The 26,806-nt window shown below is 36.3% G+C and overlaps 1 protein-coding gene across 9 annotated transcripts in view; it reads right to left on the reverse strand.

The window, feature by feature from the left end:
* Positions 1–26,806, reverse strand: part of CTNNA3 (catenin alpha 3) — a 1,832,183-nt gene that overhangs the window by 1,643,614 nt on the left and 161,763 nt on the right. For 8 of the 9 annotated variants that reach the window (XM_009214841.4, XM_009214844.4, XM_009214842.4 and 5 more), the window contains one exon: positions 10,100–10,266. In XM_009214841.4, the coding sequence (XP_009213105.3) occupies positions 10,100–10,266 (167 nt within the window). Of the gene's footprint in view, positions 1–6,415; positions 8,930–10,099; positions 10,267–26,806 lie in introns of those variants that run through there. The other variant, XM_017944532.3, reaches the window with a different exon arrangement.

The following is a 26,806-nucleotide window of genomic DNA, read 5'->3' on the forward strand; positions in this document are numbered from 1 at the left end:
TCCATGTGGTGCTGAGCCTGTAAGTGCACAGAAGTCAAGAATTGAGGTTTGGGAACCTCTGTCTAGATTTCAGAGGATTTATGGAAATGCTTGGATGTCCAGGTAGAAGTTTGCTGCAGGGGCAGGGCTCTCATGGAGAACCTCTGTTAGGAGGTATGGAAGGAAAATGGGGGGTTGGAGGCCCAACGCAGAGTACCTACTGGGGCATCACCTAGTGGAGCTGTGAGAAGAGGGCCACTGTCCTCCAGACCCACCTCAGAATGATAGCTCCACTGACAGCTTGCACAGTGCACCTGGAAAAGCCACAGACACTCAATGGCAACCCATGAACGCAGCCAGGAGGAAGGCTGTACCCTGCAAAGCCATAGGGGGAGAGCTGCCCAAGACCATGGGAACCCACCTCTTGCACCAGCGTGATCTGGATGTGAGACATGGAGTCAAAGGAGATCATTTTGGAGCTTTAAGATTTGACTGCCCTGATAGATTGTGGACTTGCATGGGGCCTGTAGCGCCTTTGTTTTGACCAATTTATCCCATTTGTAACAGTTGTATTTACCCAATGCCTGTACCCTCATTGTAAGGGAGGAGACCACCCTTCATATCGTCTTATGCCCAATTTCTGCCTTCAAAGAAAGAAGAAGTAAAAACTAAAAGGAAATGAAATCCACAGGGAGACAGCCCAGTGCCACACCCTGGGCCTGGTAGTTAAAGATAGACCCCTGACCTAATCGGTTACGTTATCTATAGATTACAGACATTATATAGAAATGCACTGTGAAAATCCCTATCCTGTTTTGTTCTGATCTAATTACCAGTGCATGCAGCCCCCAGTCATGCACCCCCTGCTTGCTCAATCATGACCCCCTCACACGCACCCCCTTAGAGTTGTGAGCCCTTAAAAGGGACAGGAATTGCTCCATTGGGGAGCTCAGCTCTTGAGACAGGAGTCTTGCCGATGCCCCCGGCCAAATAAACCCCTTCTTTAACTCAGTGTCTGAGGAGTTTTGTCTGTGGCTCATCCTGCTACAATCGTATCTAGGAAGTAACTAACTTGCTGTTGATTTTACAGGCTCATATGCAGAAGGGACTTGCCTTGTCTTAGACGAGACGTTGAACTGCGGACTTCTGAGTTAATGCTGAAATGAATTAAGACTTTGGGGGAATGTTAAGAAGGCATGATTTGTTTTGAAATGTGAGGACATGAGATTTGGGAGGGGCTGGGGGCAGAATGATATAGTTTGGTTGTGTCCCCACCCAAATCTCATCTTGAATTGTAATTCCCAAAGTTCTCACATGTCATGGGAGGAACTGGGTGGAAGGTAATAGAATTAAGGGACCAGGTCTTTCCTGCACTGTTCTCGTGATAGTGAATGAATCTCATGAGATCTGATGGTTTTAAAAACAGGAGTTTCCCTGAACGAGCTCTCTCTTTGCCTGCCGCCATCCACGTAAGATGTGACTTGCTCCTCCTTGCCTTCTGCCATGATTGTGAGGCCTCCCCAGCCATATGGAACTGTAAGTCCATTAAACCTCTTTCTTTAGTAAACTGCCCAGTATCAAGTATGTCTTTATCAGCAGCGTGAAAACAGACTAATACACATCTTAAATACCAGTCTCGACTTGCTCTTTTTCTTTACATCTTAATATGCTTTTACGTATTTTGCCTAAGATCTTTCACAAAATATACATAGCTCCTAACAGCTCTTAATTATACAGTAATTTTCCCTTTATCAGCTGCTGATATGTTCAATAATAAAAGGCTTTAGAAACTCTTTTTGTTGGTACATATCTGCCTTTTAAATAGAGGGTGGCCTCAAAAAGTCTCAGCTGCCAATATGGTAGTGTGATTTTTCTGTCAAAATAAATATTCATCACAGTCAGAATTATTGTTTGTCCACAAATGCTTTATAAAATTATGTGACAAATGTTAAATATACATTTGACAAAAGTTGTTAAATTCTGGAGCCATTTCTTGTAAGATGTTGGTCTATTACCTAATCCAAAGGGATCAACATTCCCAAAACAAATAAAACCTGACTATGGTATGATAAATGGAAAAAGAAAAGTTAGTTCAACTCAATAGTCAAATTTCCCTTCATTTTTAGGAATAAGTACATCATTTCACTCCAAGGGCCAAAAAGTGGGAGCAAGATACCACAGTGGAGAAAGATGGAACAGGAAAAGAAGGTGAAAGAGAACTCATACCAGTTCTTGCCAAGTAATTCATGTCAAATATCATTCAGTCTTCACAAGACCCTTTCAAGGTATTCAGAATAAGCTATATTCTCCCCATAACTCAGAAGAAGAAACCAAAGCTCACAGATTTTTAACTTTCCCAAAATTACCCGGCTAATCAACAACACAGCTGGGATCCAAGCAAGGTCTCCATGCTGCCAAAAGCCATGTTTTCTCCCCATAATGTCGTGACCCAGTAAGCAGAAGCCATCCAAACCTATTTTCTTCCAAATAAAATTGACCCTTAGAAATCCAGATGCCAGGCGGGGCACGGTGGCTCACACCTGTAATCCCAGCACTTTGGGAAGCCAAGGTGGGCAGATCACCCGAGGTCAGGAGTTTGAGACCAGCCTGGCCAACATGGCAAAACCCTGGTTTTACTAAAAATACAAAAATTAGCCTGGCATGGTGGTGCATGCCTGTAGTCCCAGCTACTTGGGAGGCTGAGGCAGGAGAATTGCTTGAACCTGGGAGGCGGAAGTTGCAGTGAGCTGAGACTGCACCATTGCCCTCCAGCTGTGCAAAAAGAGCAAATCTCTGTCTCAAAAAAAAAAAAAAAAAAATACAGATGCCAATAAAACAAGATGTGGAATCCTAAGAAGAACAAATAGTACAGAAAAGCTTGAAACACTTGAACAGTATCAAAGAGAGAAACATTTTGACTTAAATTCCTATAAAAAATTTATAAACAATGGTGACAATAGAGCCAAAATACCTTTCCAAGTTTCTACAATTGATGAAATACTGAAATATCAGCATTTTTTTTCCCTGTGTCCCCTATTACCTTTCATTTGGACCTGTTTTCCCCAAAAGAACACACACATTTCCTTAAGGAACTAGACACATTTAAAAGTGCCATGTAAGGAATCCTTGATTATTTAATTTGGCAGTACTTGTCCGTTTCGGGGTTGCTCAGTGACCCATGTTTACACTAGTTGGTAGTCTCAGACTATGTCCTTGGAAATGTTCTATTGTAATTGCTTCTCCTGTGGCAGTCTCAGTGGAGAGAGTATAATTTAATAGAAATAAGAAAGCTTTACAAAATCGGGAAATATATAGATACATGCTATTAAAAGAGAGCAACATCTCATTTATCTGACATCTAAAAGGAAATATACTTCAAAAGGGTTGAAAAAAATCTGGTATGTAGGAAAAGTCATAAGAAGGAAAATAAGTTTGAGACCAGTCTGGCCAACATGGCAAAACTCTGTCTTTACTAAAAGTACAGAAATTAGCTTGGCATGGTGGTGTACACCTGTAACCCCAGTTATTCGGGATTATACTCGAAATATACTTCAACAGGGTTGAAAAAAACTGTTATGTAGGAAAACTCATAAGAAGGAAAATAAGAGTAAGACCACTTAAAAAAAATTGTGAGCTCAGAGGAATTCTTTAATGCTATGAAATAAAGAACAAAAACAGAAAATGTAGCAGGAACTTGTGTAAGTGTCAGGAGGGCAAAAAAAAAAAAAAAATCCAGAAGCCTGCATGAAATAGTAAAGATGGAGGAGAAGAAAGGCAGGCCTTGGTCCATTACATGCAAAATAAGGACAAGAAATAAAAAGGCAGTCCTCTGTTTTGGGAGAAAAAAAAAGTGTGTGCCCAGGAGAAATTCACATCTTTAAAGTGGACACCCTCCTCCCACCAAAAATCTATAATAGATTATTATATAGTAGGATTGGGGAGTGTGGTGGCTGACTACAGAATTCTTCTTAGAAAGGGCACTACCTATACTGAAGAAAATACCTTAATGAGTAATTTAAGGTGGGTAGTGATATCCTAAGGACACAAATAAGCAGGGGCCAAGTCGAGTGCTAGAGAGATAACTATTCTTTACTGCATTCCCATAAACAGAATTTAGAAGTCTGAGGGAAAGTAGCTAGAGAGAAAAAATGTGGAAGGGCAATGAGATGGAGTTGCTAAATAAGATTTTGAAGATTTCTAACATACAAATTGAAGCCACTTAGAATATATTGTTGCAATATAGAAATCCCTCCCTTCTATCTTCTTGTAAGTTTCTGTAAGGTTTACTATATTCACATATTCTGGCCTACTCTGGTAGGGTTAGAGAATATGTGTGTGTGTGTGTGTGTGTGTGTGTGTGTGTGTGTGTGTGTGTGTCTATTTGTGAAAGGGGAAAAGGCCAACTCCAGATTCTGGGTGAACATAATGTAGAATAGAGATAGAAAGACAATCTATAAATGAAAGTAATTCAGTGGAAGCAAAAGCTTGGAGCCAGAGTTGAACCTGAAAATGTGAGCTCCCAAGGAATTTGCAGAAATTTGGGGGAGAACATTATACTTGATAGGACACAGAATGAGGGTTTAAACTAATTATACTGAGATCTTAAGTGCAAGAAGATCCCAGCAAACAAGTGGTTCTGCATCATAAGTAAGTGGATTATGAGTAATTTAAAAAATGAAGGTCAGAACAAAAGAGAAAAGAATAAAAGCAGGCAAGCAATGGTCACTTAGAGCTCTTATTGGGTCATTAAAAAGCAAGTCATGCCAAACTAATTTCATTTCCTTTATAACTGGGATTACTAGACTGATAAATCTACAATGCCACAAACAATATATCTTGATTTCAAGAAGGTCTTTCAAGAAGTGCTTGAGGAGGTCCACATAAAAGCTTTGCAAACTGTGATCGCCTTCCTCATGTTATTTGCCATTTACTTTCTGTGTCTAATCACATCAACTTGGAATCCTAGGACACAGCAGAGCAAACTTGTATTCCTGCTTTGCCAAACTCTTGCAATCATGTATCCTTCATTCCACTTATTCATCCTGATTATGGGAAGGAGGAAGCTAAAACAGACCTCTCTTTTGGTTTGGTGGCAGGTGACGTGCTGAGTGAAAGGTCAGAAACTCTCAACTCCATAGATTCACAAGGGGAGCATCGTGTGTCTTCCAGCAGAAAATAAACTAATGGTGTCTGAAACATTGTATATTTCTATTGGTTTTTCCATAGTGTATGTGCTTGAGTAATTTCAAAAGATACCTAGAACACTCTTTTATATATATATGTGTGTGTGTATATATATATATATATATATGGGTGTATATGTGTATACGTGTATGAATAACAACATTGACCATAAATTATGAAGCTGAGTATATTTCACATATATAATGTATGCATATTTTATGATAGTTCATTGTATGATATTTCATGTGAAGCATTTATTATCTCTATTTATAATTAAGAACTTACAGCTTTTATGAGGAAATCATTGCTGTTTTCCATTGTAATTTGTACCCCATATATGTAGTACTTAACTATCATTGTTTGAACCTCTAAAGTTTTGAATTGTAAAGACGTTCAGTTCTAAATCAATGATGAGAATGTATCTCTGGGTAGGTTTTGTTTCATTATGAATTCTTATTTTATATTTAGTATAAAGCAAATAGAATTTTTGTTAGATAATGTTGTACACAATAAAATTTGAGTGACAAAAAAAAAAAAGGAAGAAATAAAGAAGCATGGTTTATACAGCAGCCCAATGAAGCAAGCTTGAAGCTCATTTCAACAACTTTACTCAAAGGGTGTTCATATTTGATTGATATTATCTAAAAGAAAGACATAATACTGTTTTCCATGTCATTAAACAATTTTTCGTGAATAAATTTGAAAATGATATAAGGTTAGGAAAAGAAGACAAAATCGAGAGTCAAAGGAGCCTGATGAACTATAACAAAAAGCTAGAATTAGTAAGATAAAGTTCAATGAATATAAATGTAACTTCTACCTTTACATATTTTTTAAAAAACTAGTATCAGAGGAGGAAGACCTGGATTAGGAGTAGTTTGAGCTCAGAGAGTTGGAGGTTTTAACTGTTTTCAAAATCAATATGAACCAACAACATGACAAGGCTATTGTGATAGGTAAGATCATGTTAGACATTAAATCAGGGATGCAATTGTACATTTATATCACAGAATGTTCACATCAGAGAGTTTGTTTTGATTTCAAGACATTGATTTCAACATTTTATGGAAGTTAGCTACAATCCAGAGTGCATAGAAAAGGATTTACAGAGATGATTAGGGGGACTTCTATTTCTTGTAATGGCAAATTAGAAATTCAGTCTGATCCTCTGCTGAAGGAAACAAATAAGGTTTGATGATAAAACAACTCATCTTAAAAACATCAAAGAGCTAATAAGGCAGTGAGAAATTACCTGAAATGGGTTTCAGAAGAGGCAATGTTCAGTATCCAATCAAAAATAGCCATTCACATTCTAAGACAAGACACCATGAGCAAAAGCAAGGAAAATGATAGCAGAAGCAGGCACCCTGCGAGTCCAAACACCAGAGTTCTCAAACCTTCCGGATCAGACAGTTCTGCTCACCATGTCGAGTAGATCAAAATAAAGATTGAAAATTTCAGCAGGAAACTAAAAGTCATACAAAGAAATATAAGTTAATTTGAAAAATACATAGAAATTCTATGGTATTTAGAGTGGTCTGGAACTACCATATAAGGAACATTCAAAAGCCAAAAATTTTTCAGCCTAGAAAAGGGGAGACATAGGTAAGTCCCAAGAGTAATCATCAGTTATTTGAAAAGAGCTTTTTCTATTGCCTTGATTCTGTGTTGCTCCAGAAAGCAAAACTAGACCCACTATTTGAAATAGCAGGGAGGCAGTTTTAAGCTCAGTTTGAGAAATATGTCTCCAACAATTAGAATTGTCCAAAATCAGCTTCACTGTCTGAGAAAATTGAGATTGTTATCATTGTTAGTGATCATCTACTGTTAGGCAGTTGCATATATTGCATATTATCAGAGAGTCTTTCTACTTCACGTAAAATATCAAACTGTAAGGGCACTGAAGTTTCTCCACTATGATTCTTTTGATTCCAAGTAGAAGCTAATATTGTCATAAACATTATTAGAAAAATTCCAAACTGACATTTCCCAAAGTATGGTTTCAGAAAGTCCCAGGATTAATATACTATGGAAGAGATCTGGGGTCAAAAACATTTGGGAAATTCTGAGTTAAGCCGAGTTAAACAGGCTTCTTCGTGGCAATATTTCTCAACAACTTTAATGTGCTAATGTGCATCAAAACATTCATGGGAATTTATATGTGCAGCATTGATAACTTACAACAAGAAACAACTTTTTTCATTTTCCATATTTTCAAGACATGTTCTACAGAATACTTTTGGGGAAATGTTGGGCTAAATAATTCTAATCTTGATGATCTCAAAAACAATTTAGTGGTTTTCATTCTACATGAAGTCTTGAAAGAATTGAGTTGATAATATGATTCATATATAAACTTTTCATGAGGATGAAACCATGAAAAACTATCATAATTTACCACAAAAGATGTTCCCTTCTCTTTGATAAGATGCCACTTCCTTTTTCATAACATATCACTCTTTTACTACACATACTTATATGTGACATATAATCTAGTTGAAATTGAGGCTCTAAGTGTGAGAGAGGATGGTTAGAATTTAAAACACCTTCTGGCATATCTAACTTACTTTAACAACTGGTTGTAGGTTCATGAATTTGCCAAAACTTTTAAAAGCTGTTTGTAGTTAAAGCTGTTCTAACTATTAGGGTAGTAAGCTCCAAAAGTTTTAATTCTTTCCTGTTGCCTTGAGCAAGTTACTTAAATTCAATGTGCCTCAGTTTTCTCATGTGTTAAATAGAAATCATGATCATAGGGCTGTCATAAGAATTGAATTAAAAGAGATAATCCAGCACAGTGTTTGGTACATTATAAAAACCCAATAAATATTAACTCTAATTTTTACTGCAAGAGGTACTTTGCTTTTGTTTGATCTACAATGCCATCCTGCTTCATTTGCATGGCATAATGTAGGTGAATTACCAACCTCTGTGCCTAACTCCTAGTGGACACTCAACTAAAATGGTAGTGAAGGTGGTTTTATTCTTTATATACAGTTACTTCCTAATTGGTTATGAAGGTGGCAGTTTTCACATTACAAAAGTCCTGCATTCTGCCCTATCTCAACAAATCTAGAGTCTAAAACAGGAATTATTGGGTCATTGGAACTAGGTATTACCATGTCACTGGAACTAGGAATTACCTGCCACTTAATCTTTTGTACCCATTTCTTTTTTATAGCATTTGTTAGTGTCTGTATTCAAATATGAGACAAATGAATCTCAGAAATGTTCAGTAATTTGTCTATGGTTATTAAACAAACCAAGAAGCAAGTAACAGAAACCTTTGCTCAATTATGTCACCTACAAATCCACTAGTAAACAGCTGCTGGTGATGAAAACAATTCCCTTTCCTAAAAAGCTACTTAAACTAAAAAAAAAAAAAAAAAAGGATCGAATTGCTCTTTTTACTGTAATAAAACTATCAGTTCAGTAATTTGTCTATGGTTACTCAACAAACCAAGAACCAAGTAACAGAAACCTTTGCTCAATTATATCACCTACAAATCTTCTAGTAAACAGCTGCTAGTGATAAGAACAATTCCCTTTCCTAAAAAGCTACTTAAACTTAAAAAAAAAAAAAAAAAAGGATTGAATTGCTGTTTTTATGGTAATAAAACTATCAAAAGAAAAAAATGGAAGTACAAAGAGAAGGTCACTCTAGTGTTAAAATAAGCAATAGTGAATACAAGAAAGATATGGCCAGGTGTATTGGCTCACACCTGTAATCTCAGCACTTTGGGAGGCCAAGGTGAGAGGATCATGAGGTCAGGAGTTCGAGACCAGCCTGGCCAACATAGTGAAACCCCATCTCTACTAAAAGCAAATAATACAAAAAATTAGCCAGGCATGGTGGTGTGTGCCTGTAATCCCAGCTATTTGGGAGGCTAAGGCCAGAGAATTGCATGAACCCGGGAGGCAGAGATTGCAGTGAGCCGAGATGACCATTGCACTCCAGCCTGGGCGAAAATGTGAGACTCCATCTCAAAAAACAAAAAGAGAAAAAGAAAAAGACAAAGACAAAAAGAAAGATGCAAAGAAAGGTTTAGTTTAGCAGTTAGAGAAAATTATTTTGACAAGAAGGTTAATCAAATAAGACCATTGTTTGCTTAATAGAGTAGCGATAGTAAAATCACAGACACTTTATGAAAATGCAGATGTATTTATAGACAGAGTATAAGGGTCCTTTTCAAGCAGAAAATACAACAGATATAAAAAGAGTTCTTTGCAACCTTTTCATCTGAACACTACTAATGATTTGGTCAAACTAAGAAAACAGACTTTAATAAAATTCTCTTTCTACTAAAAATGTGCTAAGTGGGTTTGTCTGAAAAAATAAAGCATTCAGGATATCTTGCTAACTTTGTATCATACTAGTTAATATGCATTATTTACTTGCATTAAATACATGTCTACATTTTCCTAATGGATTACTACAGACATCACAGACTACCTGTAAACATGCACTCTTTATCCTGAATCAAGAGGACGTGGCAAAGTAGAATTCATTTACAAACCAGGATAAATTTCCAAATGTCTTAAGCTTTTTCTATTTTTCAAGTCATTTATACTCATGTGTTTATTATATATTATCTATATAATGATGTTATTTATTTATAGAGAGCATAGTTATTTAAATGATGTTATTTATTTATAGAGAGCATAGTTATTTAAGTGATCAAAAGTCTATAACTTTTCCTAGTCATTTCCTTATAAGCAAGCCATCTTCTGTTTAATTTCCCATTGGCTTTAGAACTAACTCTGGCTTCCTTATTTTGAGGTATACATTAGTCTTCACAACCCAGTCTAGTCTGCTTCTGAAGGGGTGATGTTAAGAAATGAGAGTGAAGCCAAGATGCACTAGGATCGACGCCAGGTTCAGAGAATGAAATTAGAAGTGAAGACAATGCCAAGGTAAACTAAGCCATCTTTTACTTACAGCTGACACATGTTGCAAGAGGCACATGACATCAATCATGTCCGCAAGGATAAGGAGTCTCGTCACTGCAGCCAGCAAGGCACGGGCAGCTTGAACCACAGCCTCCCTTTTTGGGAGAAAACAGGGGTCATCTGTAAATCTCTCAGCTGATACTTTCAGAGCTTCACCTGAAAAATACAACCCCAAATAAGTTATACTTTAAGTTTCAACTATGCCTATTTCAGAATTTATCAGCTAACCTAATTCCAAGTAAATTCCAAGACTAAGCATAATATAAAAATATTGTCAGTTGACAATTGTCAACACATGGTTTCTCAATAAACAATGCAGTTTCAAATTAACATTTGTTTTTGACAAATATTCTGGAATTAAGAAGCATGATATCATTTTCCTGCAAGAAAATTGTGCTCAGGCCGGGCGCGGTGGCTCAAGCCTGTAATCCCAGCACTTTGGGAGGCCGAGACGGGCGGATCACAAGGTCAGGAGATCGAGACCATCCTGGCTAACACGGTGAAACCCCGTCTCTACTAAAAAATACAAAAAACTAGCCGGGCGAGGTGGCGGGCGCCTGTAGTCCCAGCTACTCGGGAGGCTGAGGCAGGAGAATGACGTGAACCCGGGAGGCGGAGCTTGCAGTGAGCTGAGATCCGGCCACTGCACTCCAGCCTGGGTGACAGACCGAGACTCCGTCTCAAAAAAAAAAAAAAAAAAAAAAAAAAGAAAATTGTGCTCAATTGACTAGGAACATCTAGTAAAATTGCTGTCCACTTCTGCTTTTGCTGAATCTCGTTTCTTGTAAAAGGTTTTATTACTAAAGCTTCAATCATAAACAATCCTGCTTATAAAAACAAGGTAAATCTTTATTGAGTTGGAAACTAACTCAATGGATGTTAGAAAAGAGGTAGTCTTTAAGATAATAAGACTGCAGCTCTCTGATAAAAGTTTAACATAGGCAAATTTATTCTAAACTGTCAATATAATGAATAAACTATATCCTAGATTTAGTCACAGAAATAGTACTTCATAGTGCATAATTGTTAAAGAATATTGTGTTCACTATTTTTAACGCCTTTTCATTTAAAATATATCTTGTTATTAAATATGTATTCATTCATTGTTTTACGTTCCCAGTTCAGAAGGGTATAAAATGAAAATATTTAATAAAAATTTCTCTTTATTCCCATCCAATAGCATAATTGATAATTACCACATCCATTATTTTTTAAGTTTTTAAATCTAAACTTATTTTTATTATAAAAGTATTATAATACATGTCCATTACTTTTGAATAATTCACCACACCAAAGAACATCAAGTAAAAATTTTAAAAGTCTCCAAACTAATCCCCCAAAGCACCAACTATTCAGCTCTTGTATATCTGTCCAGAAAATTTTACATGAATGTATGATTTATGTGTATAAGTATATATAGATACATATGTTTTATATACATAAATGTATACATGTTTTATATATGTATGTTTTCTGAATATATTCATATACATTCATATATACAAATATATGTTTTATAAAGACAGATTTTATAAGAAAACATAGTTATTGTATATGTTATAAGAAGAGAAGATAAAAATATAGAGCCTTTAACAAGTAGTATCCTACTAGAGAGATTTTCTATAATTTCTTCTTGCTTATCAATTTATTTTCCTTTCATACTGGGAAACAGATGACCAGCAGGCAATATAGCACAAGAATTAACAGTGTGTACTCTGGAGCCAGACTGCTTCAATGTCTCTGTCCTAGTATCTTAATCAAGTCACTTAACATCATTACTCTTCATTTTCTTCTTTTTAAAATTAATTAATAATAATAACTACTATTTTATGAGTATTAAATAAGAGTACATAAGGCATATTTCATTGATACACTGTAACTTATTTTACCAGGCCCCTAATGAACACATAAGTCATTTCCAACTTTTTCCTATTTCATATAATACTATAGAGAATGCCCAGGACATATATCTTTACACGCATGAACAAGTTTAGCCGTAGGATAAATTCCTAAAAGTAGAATTCCTGAGTCAACAGGCAAATGAATTTTAAGTTTTGTTACATATTGCCACAAAATTCTCCAAAATACAGTCATCCCATCAAAATATACAAAAGGGTCTGTCTTATCCGTTTGTGGATTACATCCGTAAATATTTTAGTTTTCATTGACTCATGAACCTTAGCATGAAGAAAACTGAATCAATTATTTTACTAAATAAAATAAAGAATACTGTTTCTTATAATTGACAAAACTTGTGAGGAGGGTCTGAGACTGTCTCAACATGTTAGTATGTCTCATTTAGATCTCTTTAGCAATACCAAGTGAGAAACTATGACTTTAGATACTTCTGAGATCAAATTCTTATATGCCCCATCTAGTTCTGGGACCCTGGACACTAAATGCCTTCAATGTCTTTATCTAGAGAAAGGGGTAAAAATATGATTTATCTCACAGTGTTTCTTGGATGCTTAGATGAGATAGTTCATATAATATATTTAGCACAGTATTTAAACATGGAAAGCACTCAACAAAGATTAACTGTTACTTTGGGGAAAATTTCTAATAGAGATGGTAAATTTTTAAGACCAATAGGTGGGTGATTTTCATGTGCCTCTCTGCAAGTCAGAATTGCTGCTATAAGACTGTGAAAAGTTAAACTGACCTCCAAAATTTAGAAAGCAGATGAATGCCCGCAAAAAAAGATTAATTTTTTATTGTTGTGATTCTGACTTGGAAAGTTATAATAGCCTCTTTAGAATACTGTCTTTGACTTCACATACTAAAACTAAATATATATCCAAAAATTACATATTTTTTACTCTAAAAATATTGGAATGTTGAACAACTGGCTGAAGAGCCATATTCAGAAAGAGATCATTTAAACAATTATTATATTCTTGTCTTTGTTAAGAGAATATGAAAAGCCAGTCAGGTAGCTCTGTTGGAAGGAGAAATGTCACCCCCAAAATACATTAATAAAGATGCTATAACTTAAATTCTTATTGCTGGACTTGTCCCTAATTTCCCCAACATTCGTAACCCTTTTCAGCTGGTTTCAGCCCACACTCTGGTCTTAAATTAAACATCACTTCCTATGGGAAGCTTGGACCCCCCATTACTAAGATAGGTCTTACAGCAAGATTCTATGCTTTCTACCATAACCTTCATAATTTATTATAACAAATTGTATCAAAACCTGTCTTTTCTTCTGGATCATAAAACTAGTAATTGCAAGAGTTGCATTGGTCCTGGTCACCACAGCATTCCCAGGATCTAGAATAGTGCTTACTCTGTTGCATATATTCAATACATTGACTATATATTGCCAAATTAATATGTGAATGAACATTATTCAACTTTTCTTTGATAAACATTTGTTTTTTCCTCTATAAAACAGCTGTATCCTAGGTATCCAGGAGATAGATATCAGTATGAAACAGTTTTTTTGCAGCCCAAGAAGTTCCGAGTCAAGTGAAAGTCATCAAACACTGATACAGGTTTCTGGTACAGGCCTGTACAAAGTACTAAGAGACACAGAGGAGGACCTACCTCTGCCTGAGGTGTCAGAAGACATACAAAGGAATGTTCTAGGTAAAAGAAACATGTTCCAGCTATTGATAAGGTATTGATAACGACAACTGGTTTATAGAATTTAGCCAGTTCACCATCATATTGATTTCTGACAGGAGAAAATGGTTATTTTCCTAATTAAATAGAAAAAAAGCTACAAGTTTCCTTTCCATCTACAATATTAGCATCTATGCTTTATAAAGTCTACATGTGGAGAGTCTACTCTTTTGAAATATCATTCCCAATCTTGCTTATAATGCTTTTACTTTGAAGTTTGCTGAATAGGAAATTTCACATTTAAAATGCATACAAATAAAAATAACTACATTTTTTCTTCAAGAAATCCCACTCTATACATAAAAATAATTTACTAAAGGTCTTGAAAATGCCACAAGAACTAGGTTCAGAAAACTTCTTTCTACTGAGTCCATTTAGTTCCTTTCCTAAAAAAGGGATTTTTTTAATTGTTAAAAAAATCACTTATGAAATCCCTGCTAAAATAAGGTACTAGAGTCTATAGTCTACAAATATCTATAGAGGTAACTTTTACACACCGATATATGTGTAAGAGATGAAAATTTCTGAATATACAAAAATCTGGCCTACAAACTATATGATCAAATAAATAAACTCCAGAAGTACAAAAAAATTGTTGGCCAAATACACATATTACAAAATATTCTTTATTTTATAAAGCTTCCTATATGGTTCTTTTACAAGTTACTTTGCTGCATTTAAAAGTATAATTCTACTTTCTAAAAGTGATTATATTGATTATAAACTTAAAAGTCAAAGAAAACCTGGTATAAGAAAAATATCCAGATGAAAAAGAGAATAACCAAAATGAAAAGGGGCAGGTACTAAAGATAAAATATTTCCTCAGCTTTTACTTGACATTATGTTTATTATTCTATTAAGATTTCTAATATATGGATCTGGCCAAGTGATACAAATACATCATGGTAAAAGGTTTATATCATACACATATAACATGCATTAGTACATATTCATTGATTCAATATATAATAGGGTTCACAGACTGAGACTAAACACTCAGGGTTTAGTTTTATTTGTTTTTAATTGGGAAAGTGCCATTTTGAATCTGAAAACTCTGAAGAGGTAGAAGCTTGAATTTAACTTTTTAGCGGACAATTATTTTACTTGGCAGGAAAGAGAGGGGGATGATCTCAATTCCACCCTAAACTTACACAGATGTTAAAAAAAAAAAAAAAATGGTAAAGACTCTCCTTTAAAATATCCAAGACAGTTTGACTACAAGGACCAAAAATTTTTTGTATGATTAAAAGAAAACCTTATTATGGCAGGTGGAAGGGAAGCAAACCTAGCCACTGCTGTGTGGACCCAAGGTTGGGTGCTACAGCAGGGTTATAGACAAGGAACGTGGCTGCATATGGTTGCTATTGTAAACTATTGGCAATGTTTTATTTCCATTTTATTATCGTTGAACTCAGTAAGTCTTATTTAAAGTTCTAATTTGCTTTCAACTAAGGCAGAGTAACAGAGACCAGATTCCTTTCCTACCTGAAACCAAAAAACATACCAAATAAATGCAAAAACGGTTGTAAGGCACTGGATGTTAGGCAATGAAGGTCAGTAATCCCTGAGAAATGGACCCCCCCCCCTCCAAAAAACAAGGATTACCCTTTTGATAGCCCCAGCTTACCACCATAAGAGATTTTCCAGGCCATGATACAGGAAGGGGAAACCAAGGCAGAGCCTGGCAAATTCTCTGAGCTGAGCAGACAAAGCTGAGTGTCCTCGGAGATTCAAGGCAGTAAAAGTATAAAACAGAATAGAGAATGATAAAGGGAAGAGATACACAGAGAAAGAACACCGATAATCTGCACATGCTCCCTCTTGGTATTCAGCTGAATACTGATCAATCCATATACTGGAGGAAACCACCCAAGGCTAGGGAAAGAATCACCCAAAAGGATTTGAGGTAACATTACTTGCCACTCACACAGGACTGGGAATAATGCTTGTCCAACCACCAGACTTGAAAACTTCATAACTTATGGGACATTGAGTAGAACACAAAGAAGAGTCTTGCCTCAATAGTGGGGAAGAATTAGCCTTAGACTGAACATTGTCCTGGAGCCCTCTAATGAAGCAATTCAGAGAAAGCAGAATTCCCAACTTCAAGACCAGCAGCATTCATGCATCAGAGAAGAGAGATAGCCAGGTAAAGGCAACAGCAGACCAGCATAATGATTTAATGAAAATGGAAGTGTGTCTGGAATTGGTGGGTTCTTGGTCTTACTGACTTCAAGAATGAAGCCGCAGACCATCGCAGTGAATGTTACAGTTCTTAAAGGCGGTGCGTCTGGAGTTGTTCGTTCCTCCCAGTGGGTTCGTGGTCTTGCTGGCTGCAGGAGTGAAGCTACAGACCTTCGTGGTGAGTGTTACAGCTCATGAAGGTGGCATGGACCCAAAGAGTGAGCACCAGCAAGATTTATTGTAAAGAGTTAAAGAACAAAGCTTCCACACTGTGGAAGGGGACCCGAGCAGGTTGGCATTGTTGGCTCAGGCAGCCTGCTTTTATTCCCTTATCTGACCCCACCCACATCCTGCTGATTGGTCCATTTTACAGAGAGCTGATTGGTCCGTTTTGACAGTGCTGATTGGTGCATTTACAATCCCTGAGCTAGACATAGAGTGCTGATTGGTGCGTTTACAATCCTTTAGCTTGACACAGAGTGCTAGACAGAAAAGTTCTCCAAGTCCCCACTAGATTAGCTAGATACAGAGTACTGATTGGTGTATTTACAATCCTTGAACTAGACACAGAGTGCTGATTGGTGTGCTTACAAACCTTCAGCTAGACAGAGTGCTGATTGGTGTATGTACAATCCCTTAGCTAGACATAAAGGTTCTCCAGGTCCCCACTAGACTCAGGAGCCCAGCTGGCTTCACCTAGTGGAGCTGCCGGCCAGTCCCGCTGCTGTGTCACTGTGTGCCTGCACTCCCCAGCCCCTGGGCAGTGGATGGGACTGGGCACCATGGCCAGGGGGCGGGGCTCGTAGGGGAGGCTCCAGCTAGGCAGGAGCCCACTGCAGGTGTGGGGGAGGCTCCAGCTGTGCAGGAGCCCACTGCAGGTGTGGGGGAGGCTCGGGCATGGTGGGCTGCAGGGAGGCAGCTGAGGCCCGGGGAGAATTCGAGTGCAGCGCCAGCCGGCCGGCACTGCTGGGAGACCTGGCGGGCACCCTCTGCAGCTGCTGACCCGGGTGCTAAGCCCCTCACTGCCTGGGGCGGTGGGGCTGCTCTGAGTGTGGGACCCACCAAGGCCACGCCCACCTGGAACTCTCACTGGCCCGCAAGCCCCGCGCACAGCCCTGGTTCCTGCTGCACCTCTCCCTCCATACCTCGCCACAAGCAGAGGGAGCCAGTTCCGGCCTCAGCCAGCCCAGAGAGGGGCTCCCACAGTGCAGCAGCGGGCTGAAGGGCTCCTCAAGCACAGCTAGAGTGGATGACTAGGTCGAGGAGGCGCTGAGAGCAAGTGAGGGCCACCAGCACGTTGTCACTTCTCAGAAGGACATGAGCAGCCAGTCAGTGAGCCCTGCACCATTGGGAACTCTCAAAATGAGCTGGGAAATACTTTGATTGGGTTGATTGTATAAAATTATAGTAAATGTTTTATAAAACATAAAATTTGATGGGGCTAGTTTCTATAAAAATAATAGAAACATCTCCCAACATCATAGATAGGATATAGTAGAAGCTGTATTAAAAGACCTCCTCTTCACCACCTCTCTAGATTAATAAACTCTTTTTATTCCTCTCAGCAACATATTAATGATATCTCCTTTCTGGTATGTAAAATACACTGAAGACCTTCTGCTTCCAATAACTGAAGTTGATCAAGAAGTTGAAAAGGTTTGCTCCCCAATCTTTTCATGTGAGTTGTAATTATAATTATATAGTTTTGTTAATTATATAAATCTATCAAATATAAGTGTAAAATATATATTAATTTTTTTAAAACTAATTTTTAATGCTTTGGAGACATTCAGTAAAGACAAGTTCCTAAAAATGTTAAGTTGGATGTGGAAGCAAAAAATGGTAAAAGTTGGAGCAGGGCAAGGCAAGGAAAAGGATTATAAAAGATCAAGAAAGATTCTGCAGTTAGGTAGCTTCTCAAGTGTCATTAAGCTTTCTTCCATGAAGACACCAAAACTGGAAATCTTAGTCAATATAGTTTGGTTGTGGTTTCGGTCAAAATGACTATGTAAGATGCAATCAGCAAACCATGCTAAAAAGAGATTGGATAACATTTGTGTTACATCCTTTAATATAAAATAAAATATTTAAGTTGTGTATTTTTGTGTGTATAACTAATGAACTAATGAACTTTTTACTTCTAATAATGAGAACAAATATATCTTGAAGCAAAAATTATCTGCTATATTTTAAAACACTGGAAATAACTTTCAGTCACATTTAGTCAAACTTTAATTATATGTAAAAGTACACAACTCCTAATTTAAAACTTTATTAATATTTTTATGAGCAAAATATTTTGTACAATGTATCTATAAACTATGCACCTAAATAAATTTCAATATTAAAGAAGATTTTAAAATAGAGCTAAACATCTCTTCAGAATTTCAAAGAAAAATGAAATTTTTTAATTTTCAAAAAACTGACCAAGTAATTTCATGTCATATTTAAATTTGACAATTTTTTTTTCTATGCAGACTCTCACTTTGTCAGCTAGGCTGGAGTACAGGGGTAATCTTAGCTCACTGCAGTCTCAAGCTCCTGGGCTCAAGCAATCCTCCTGCCTCAGCCTTCCAAGGAGCTGAGACTACAGGTATGCATCACCAAACCCAATTAATTTTTTATATCTCTTATAGAGATAGAGTCTCATTATGTTGCCCAAGCCGGTCTAGAACTCCTGGCCTCAAGTGATCCTCCCTCCTCGGTCTCTCAAAATGCTGGGATTACAGCCATGAGCCACCTCACTGAGCTAAATTTGACAATAATTTTAAGATAATAAAATACACAAAATATATTACTACAACATTATCATCATCTCCTGGTGTTACAAGTTTCATATACCTAAAGTGGTTTACAGTAAAACAAACTGACAAAGGAACAAAGCAATCCATATTGTAAACCAGTCAATAAAAAGAGAAAATAGTATGGATTTATAACTTAAATATTTAAACTTTGAGCTGAAATAGCTACCCATAATTACTCTCTATTGAATTTCTTTCCCAACAACCTATTGACTGATATGCCATCCACCAATAAACACTTTTACATTATTCTTGATGTCAATTTAATTCTTTTGAGGTGAAATAATAGGCCTTATAACTAAGATTTCTGACTAAATTTATCATTTTTTTCTAATATTTCCTTTTATGGCTAAATATAGTAAGCTTAGCCATGCATACACTTACATTACACTATGCTGAATTAGCAAAAATTGATATATTTGCTTTTTTGACATCTGCTAAAAGAATCTCATTCTAGTGCTTTGGAGTTGAAAGCTTTTTTTTAATAAATGATACCTAACCCTTACAAACAGGTCATTCATTCATTTATCAACACTGAGCACTAAAATATGCAAAGCACTATGGGGTATACAACAGTGATTATAACATGGTCTCTACCAGGTACCCTCAAATAGGAAAATGAACCACTTCAATGAGAAGATTCTTCTGTTTGGTTTTAAATGTCAGCATCTTCAGATACACCTACCTTAAAGTATATTGACATAATTCCATAGCACATCCCCCCAAAAAATACAAATACAATAATTCTTCATATGCACAATTCCTAGATTTCAATATTTTATGTATGATTTAAAAGTTCTCTGAGGAGAAAATGAAAAATGAGAGTGATCCTACATCAAAGGATCAATCATTTTAAAATAAAATTACCAATTATCAATTATCACTTATAATCAGCCTCAACAAAGTTCTACTCATCAAGAGGTTAAGTAATAAAGTAGAATTCAGGCTTCACCTTACTAGAAATTCAAGTCCCACAGCTGTGATCAGAGCAATAAATATTTAACAAATTTATTCTTTCAAATACCCCATTCAGAGTACTACAGCTGTTAATCAATAAGGTCAAATTTGGCCCTATTGATATGCTCCTTATGTAGAAATGACAGAAGTTATTTTAGGGCCCCATTATAAAGTCTTAGTTCACAAGCTCACACAAAACTTGCAAGGAAGTCAATGTGACTAACTGTACGTACTGAAAGTACAAAGTCAAACCCCAAGGAGCATAAAAATGTAGGCTAGGATTCTGAACCATTACAAAAGAAAATACATTCCATTCACAAGAGCATCCAAAGAATAAAATATTTAGGAATAAATTTAACAAAGAAGTGTAAGACTTGTATGCTGAAAACCACAAAACATTGCTGACAAATTAAAGATGACCTAAATAAATGATCATATCTCATGCTCATGGATTAGAAGACTTAATATTAAGATAGCAATACTCCCCATATTGATCCACAGATTCACAATAATCCCTGACTGATATGGCTTAGATGTTTATCCCCTCCAAATCTCAGGTTGAAATGTCATCCCCAGTGTTGAAGGTGGGCCCCAGCGGGAGGTGGGTCATGAGGGTGCATCCCTTATGAATGTCTTGGTGCTGTCCTCATGATAACAAGTGAGTTCTTGCTCAGTTCCCATGAGATCTGGTTGTTTAAAAGAGTCTGGGACCTCCCACTCCTCTTGCTCCCACTCTCATCATGTGACATGCTAGCTCCCCCTTTGACTTCCACTATGATTGGAAGCTTCCTGACACCCTCACCAGAAGCAGTTGCTGATGCTATGCTTCATGTAAAACCTGCAGAACCATGAGTCAATTAAATCTCTTTTCTTTATAAATTACCCAGTCTCAGGTGTTCCTTTATAGCAATGCAAAAATGCATTAACACACTTTTAACAAAATCCTTGCTGGCTCTTTTGAAGAAATTGACCAGCTGATCCTAAAATTCATATAGAAATGCAAGGGACCCAGAATAGCCGAAACAATCTTGAAAAAGAGGGGCAAAGTTATAGAACTCACACTTCCCAATTTCAAAACTTACAAGGAAGCTATAATAATCAGTAGAATTGATATCTCAGAAATAAACCCTTGCACTTATGGTGAGTTGGTCTTCAACAAAGGGGTCAAGAAACTTCAGTGGGAAAGTAACAGTCTTTTCAACAATGGTGCTGGGACTATTAGATATCCACACACACACACACACAAAAAAAAAAAACTAAATGTGGACATCTATCTCATACCACACCCACAAGTTAATTCAAGGTAGATCATAGACCTACATGCAAGAGCTAAAACTATAAAACTTAGAAAGAAAACAGGAATAAAACTTTATAATCTTGAGTTAGGCAACAATGTCTTATACATGACACCAAAAGTACAAGCAATTAAAAAAATTGATGAACTGGACAATCAAAACTTAAACCTTTTGGACTCCAAAAAACAAACAAAACAAAATTAAGAAGGTAAAAAGACAACCCACAGAATGGAAGAAAATGTCTGTAAACCCTATATCCAATAAGGGTCTTGTATCCAGAATCTATTAAAAAAAAAAAAACTTACTACTTAATAATGAAAAAACAACCCAGTTTTTAAAATAGGCAGAGAGTCTAAATAGACATTTCTCCAAAGAAAAAATACAAATGGTCAATAAGCACATAAAATGATATGCTATCATAAATATAATCTAAATTATTAAAGCATAATTAAAGATGTACAGAGGTTTTAGTAAGGACCTTTGAATAATTTTTTTTTAATTTAAAAATAGGCACATTTCTTCTGTAGTCAAAAACACAAAGCTAAAAACATTCCTATAGAGGAGACCAAAAAATAAATAAATAAATGTGTACGTATGTGTACTGGAAATTGTCACCTTAATAACTGTAAAAACTAGTGAGTAATTATTATAATGAAGCAGTAGAAAAGTAACATTTACATACATTGCAGCTAACTTCTCTCCTTGGGGGGAATATCAAGATCATTAAAAGGGTGCGGGTAGAGGGTGCCGATCTTGTTTACCATGCTGCAGCAAAACCATGAGTAGAATGGAAATCCCTAGAGAGACCCCATAAAGCTCATTATGTAGCTAAAAGCAAACTCTGAGCTATAAATATTGGTTGTCTTTTGCACAAAAATTAACAGTAGCTTTAATTGTCCTTTCTTTTTACTTTTCCCACCAATGATACATTCAGTCTGAGAAACTTAAGATTCTTAACAAGTAAGAGGTCAAATATTTTTGAAACTCCTTGGATTCTTAGTTCCTTTACTTCAGACAGAGTCAGCAAACTATGGAAACAAGCCAAATCCAGCCTGCCCTGTCTATGTGCAGCCTACAAGCTAAGAATGTTTTTTAATATTTTTAAAGGTTGGGGAAAAAATCAAAAGAATAATATTTTATGATGTGAAAAATTATATAAAATGTAAATTTCAGTATACATAAATAAAACTTTATTGGAACACAACCATGCCTTTTTGTTTATTGCTTACATATTTCTATAGCTATTTTCATTCTTCAACAGACAGAGTTAAATACTTGCAACAATGTATGCCCCACAAAGCCTGAAATATTTACTCCCTGGCCTTTTACAGAGAATGTTTGCTGATCCCTCATCTGAGATAAATGAACTAATAAAATTCACAATCTGTTTTTTTAAAAAGCACTTCATTTTTAAAAAGTTCATACAACTAACAAGGGTCTCCATTTTGATGTACATAAATGTGGCCCTAAAAATTCTTTTTCAAAAACTCTTTAGTTGGCTATCATATCTTAAGCTGAATACATGAACCTTGCCTGAAAATCCTAGACAACATAAAGTTGAGTTTATCCCTTAAAAGAATAAAATTTGACCCAGCAGTCTTTCAGCTTCAGTATTCATATATCTAATAATTTTAGCATCTCAGGAATTTCCCATATGCCTCAGTTAAATAGTTCCCTGAAGAATACTCAGCCAGCTCTAAATAATGCTCCCAGTGTAATACCAAAAGGAGGTATGAATTTTCTCCTCACCCCAAAGCATCATAGTGAAACACTATACTGCAGGAGTCAACAGCCAGCTCATCTACCTTGTTCACTACCTTTCAATGAAATCCTGAGCAAGTCACATAACTTTTTGGTATCAATATCCTTACTATGCAAACACGAAGATTATGGAAACACAATAAAGAAAATAGGTGAAAGCCTTTAGTTCTCAGAGAAACATACCAAATAAACACAGAGTTCTTACAAGGCAAAAGTATCCTCACTGCTATGTTTATATTTTGTATATTTTAGTGTGAAGATTTATCATGTCAAAATCAAGGCTACACCCATGAAAGTTCCAGAAGAATTTCCCATGGAGATTCAGCAAACTTTCCTGTCTCAGTCCATCATAAATCTCAGCTTGCTATTGATAGGGAAGGGAGGCTGGGAAGTGCTGGGTAAAGGAAGTGCTGGTATTTCATAAATGGTGCTGGGGAAACTGGCTAGCCATATGTAGAAAACTGAAACTGAATCCCTTCCTTACACCTTATACAAAAATTAATTCAAGATAGATTAAAGAGTTAAATGTTAGACCTAAAACCATAAAAACCCTAGAAGAAAACTTAGGCAATACCATTCAGAACATAGGCATGGGCAAGGACTTCACGTCTAAAACACCAAAAGCAATGGCAACAAAAGCCAGAATTGACAAATGGGATCTCATGAAACTAAAGAGCTTCTGCACAGCAAAAGAAACTACTGTCAGAGTGAACAGGCAACCTACAGAATGGGAGAAAATGTTTGTAATCTACTCATCTGACAAAGGGCTAATATCCACAATCTACAAAGAACTCAAACAAATTTACAAGAAAAAAACAACCCCATCAAAACATGGGCAAAGGATATGAACAGACACTTCTCAAAAGAAGACATTTATGCAGCCAATAGACACAACAGACACTGAAAAAAAGCTCATCATCACTGGCCATCAGAGAAATGCAAATCAAAACCACAATGAGATCCCATCTCACAACAGTTAGAATGGTGATCATTAAAAAGTCAGGAAAAAACAGGTGCTGGAGAGGATGTGGAGAAATAGGAACACTTTTACACTGTTGGTGGGACTGAAAACTAGTTCAACCATTGTGGAAGACAGTGTGGCAATTCCTCAAGGATCTAGAACTAGAAATATCATTTGACCCAGTGATCCCATTACTGGGTATATACCCATAGGATTATAAATCATGCTGCTATAAAGACACATGCACACGTATGTTTACTGTGGCACTATTCCCAATAGCAAAGACTGGAAACCAACCCAAATGTCCATTAATGGTAGACTGGATTAAGAAAATGTGGCACATGTACCCCATGGAATACTATGCAGCTATAAAAAAGGATGGGTTGATGTCCTTTGTAGGGACATGGATGAAGCTGGAAACCATCATTCTCAGCAAACTGTATCAAGGACAAAAAACCAAACACCGCATGTTCTCACTCATAGGTGGGAACTGAACAATGAGAACACTTGGACACAGGGTGGAGAACATGACACACCAGGGCCTGTTGTGGGGTGGGGGGAGCAGGGACGGAAAGCATTAGGAGATATACCTAATGTAAATGATGAGTTAATGGATGCAGCACACCAACATGGCACATGTATACATATGTAACAAACCTGCACGTTGTGCACATGTACCCTAGAACTTAAAGTATAAAGAAAAAAACAGTTTTGCTCTAAAGAACATGCTCTTCAGTAAAGTTCAACTCCTTTCTCTCCTTAATAGACCCTCAGACACTTAGACACACTAGCTCCTAAAAATCGTTTGTAACTATACCCCTTAAATCTGTATTTCATAATAATGTATTATGTACAAAATTTAATTCATTTTACCTAGGTTTATACATACTAACTTGTACTTTGAAGTCAAATCATTCTTTCTTAATGCTTCTTTTTTTAGAAATGAGTTCATAAGCTGTGATCCTGGAAAAACATCTTGAGGCTCTAACGAAATCTAAATATTTTAAAGTCCTCCTAAATAATTACTAATTAACTGAGAGAGTCTTTAACCCAAAGTGTCTCCTATTAGTATGAGAGAAATAATAGTAATCTGGACATTAAGAAACCTGCATTTTACTTATTAGCAGCATTTGAGGAATGGCATTTAAAAATATGGGAAATAAGATTATTCTCTGGAAATTAAACTGCAGTCATCACCTACACAATGGATGGAAGAGAGATATACCAAAAAAAAGAAAAAGAATTTTCTTCTCACATCCAAGAATAGGATAGTAATGAATTATATTTTGAGGGTCAAATGATCAGTCATCTTAAAGTAACAGAATGGATCCCAGGCTTCAGTCAATGGCTAACCTTGACTGTAAATTAATTAAAAGTTTTGGTATATCTAAAAAAAGGAATTATCAGTCAAAAAGGGGTTGTGTCAATCATGAAAAAAAGAAAATCACAAAAGTTGGTGATATTCATCCAAACAGTTTCCAACAGAGAAAGAGCTTTATATAATAAACCAGTCATAGCAGAACCACATTGGTAAGATTATCTCTACAGAAAGGACAGATGAATCTGATGATTTTTAACTTTTGCCATTAAGCATTCAATTTATCCAGCTTCCTTTGTTCTATCTCTATGCTCACTAAGCAATCTTCTGGTTATTATTTATGTTGCCTATATTGGTCCATCTACAGTGAGAGAACATATTGGTTGTGTGGGTGTACTTTGTTCTGCATAACTTTTTCATTATAAATTTAAAATAGGTCCTGATTTTACATCTCAGCTTCATGATCTTAGTTAATGTGAGTATACTCCTGAGAGACAAATCTGGTCTTGGCATATGTATCTGAAAGGGATCTTAGTTTCAAATAACAGAATCTATTCTAACTAATTTAAAGGTAAAGGAATTTGTTCAGGGTTATTGGGTTGTTTCTGCGAGGCCCAGAAAAGCCAGGTTTGAATGATATTAAGGCAGGAACATCAACCAAGAAAAACTTCCAATACCACCATAGTTCTATTTTAGGTAGAAACCCCCACTACTGCCACCACTCATCACTCAACACCTATGATACTATGAACTGGGCCTGAGAAACTCTGTCAGGGCTGCCCTAAAAGAACAAATGCTTCTGCCACTAGATTGCAACAAGACCCTATCTCTTTAAACACGGCCACTCTCATACTGCTTACCTCATCCTTCCAAGTCTCACAGGTATGCATCTTTTTTGCAGAACCTAAGCCATATTCCCAGATGCAAGAAGAGTCTTGGAAATGTATTTTTTATCTTTCCAACCTCTGTAAACATCGCCAATTTCATGATGCTTACCTCATCCTTCCAAGTCTCACAGGTATGCATCTTTTTTGCAGAACCTGAGCCATATTCCCAGATGCAAGAAGAGCCTTGGAAATGTATTTTTTATCTTTCCAACCTCTGTAGTATGGTCCCTACCAAATATACTCACACTAGAAAGGAGCGGGAATAGGTCAAGTGAGTCTTATCTTATTAAAACTATTAAACTGTTTAAAACACTTTTAAAACTGTGTCATGTTTGACACCTCTTCCACCCACCCCACTTTCTCTCAATTCTACCATGCTTAAAATTAGCCTGTTAATATCAGTTCTATTCTTCACTGAGATTGCTATAAAGATTGTGCCATTGATATATGTCAAAGTGTTCTGAAAAAGCATGAAACTATATGAATGCAAGAGAACACTCTTATAATTACTAATTATTGAAAGCTTACCATGTAACACTTATGGAACTAAAAACTTTAGATTTTATACAACAATTATAGTAGAGAAGGTAAGGAAAAATATTAACAACTACACAATATCACCTCCTCTCATTATATTTTATATGTGTCCATGTAAAGCAGTTAAATAAATTCCCAGATACTTTAGATAATTCATCTATTTACTTAGGTCAAATGACTCTCAAGGTCAAGGCTTAAAATTAAGCCTAAAATGTAAAAGTAAACAACTGTTTACCTTTTACAAAAACCTGCTCAAGAAATGGCCTTCAGAAGCTTCATGCTTTTAAATAACTAAGCCCAACTTGCTAAACTCTATTTATAATAATACTTGGCTGCTTAAGAACTTAAGGTTGCTCCCTGAGTCCTCA

This window comes from Papio anubis, chromosome 11 (genome assembly GCF_008728515.1).
Source record: "Papio anubis isolate 15944 chromosome 11, Panubis1.0, whole genome shotgun sequence".
NCBI classification, from domain to species: domain Eukaryota; kingdom Metazoa; phylum Chordata; class Mammalia; order Primates; family Cercopithecidae; genus Papio; species Papio anubis.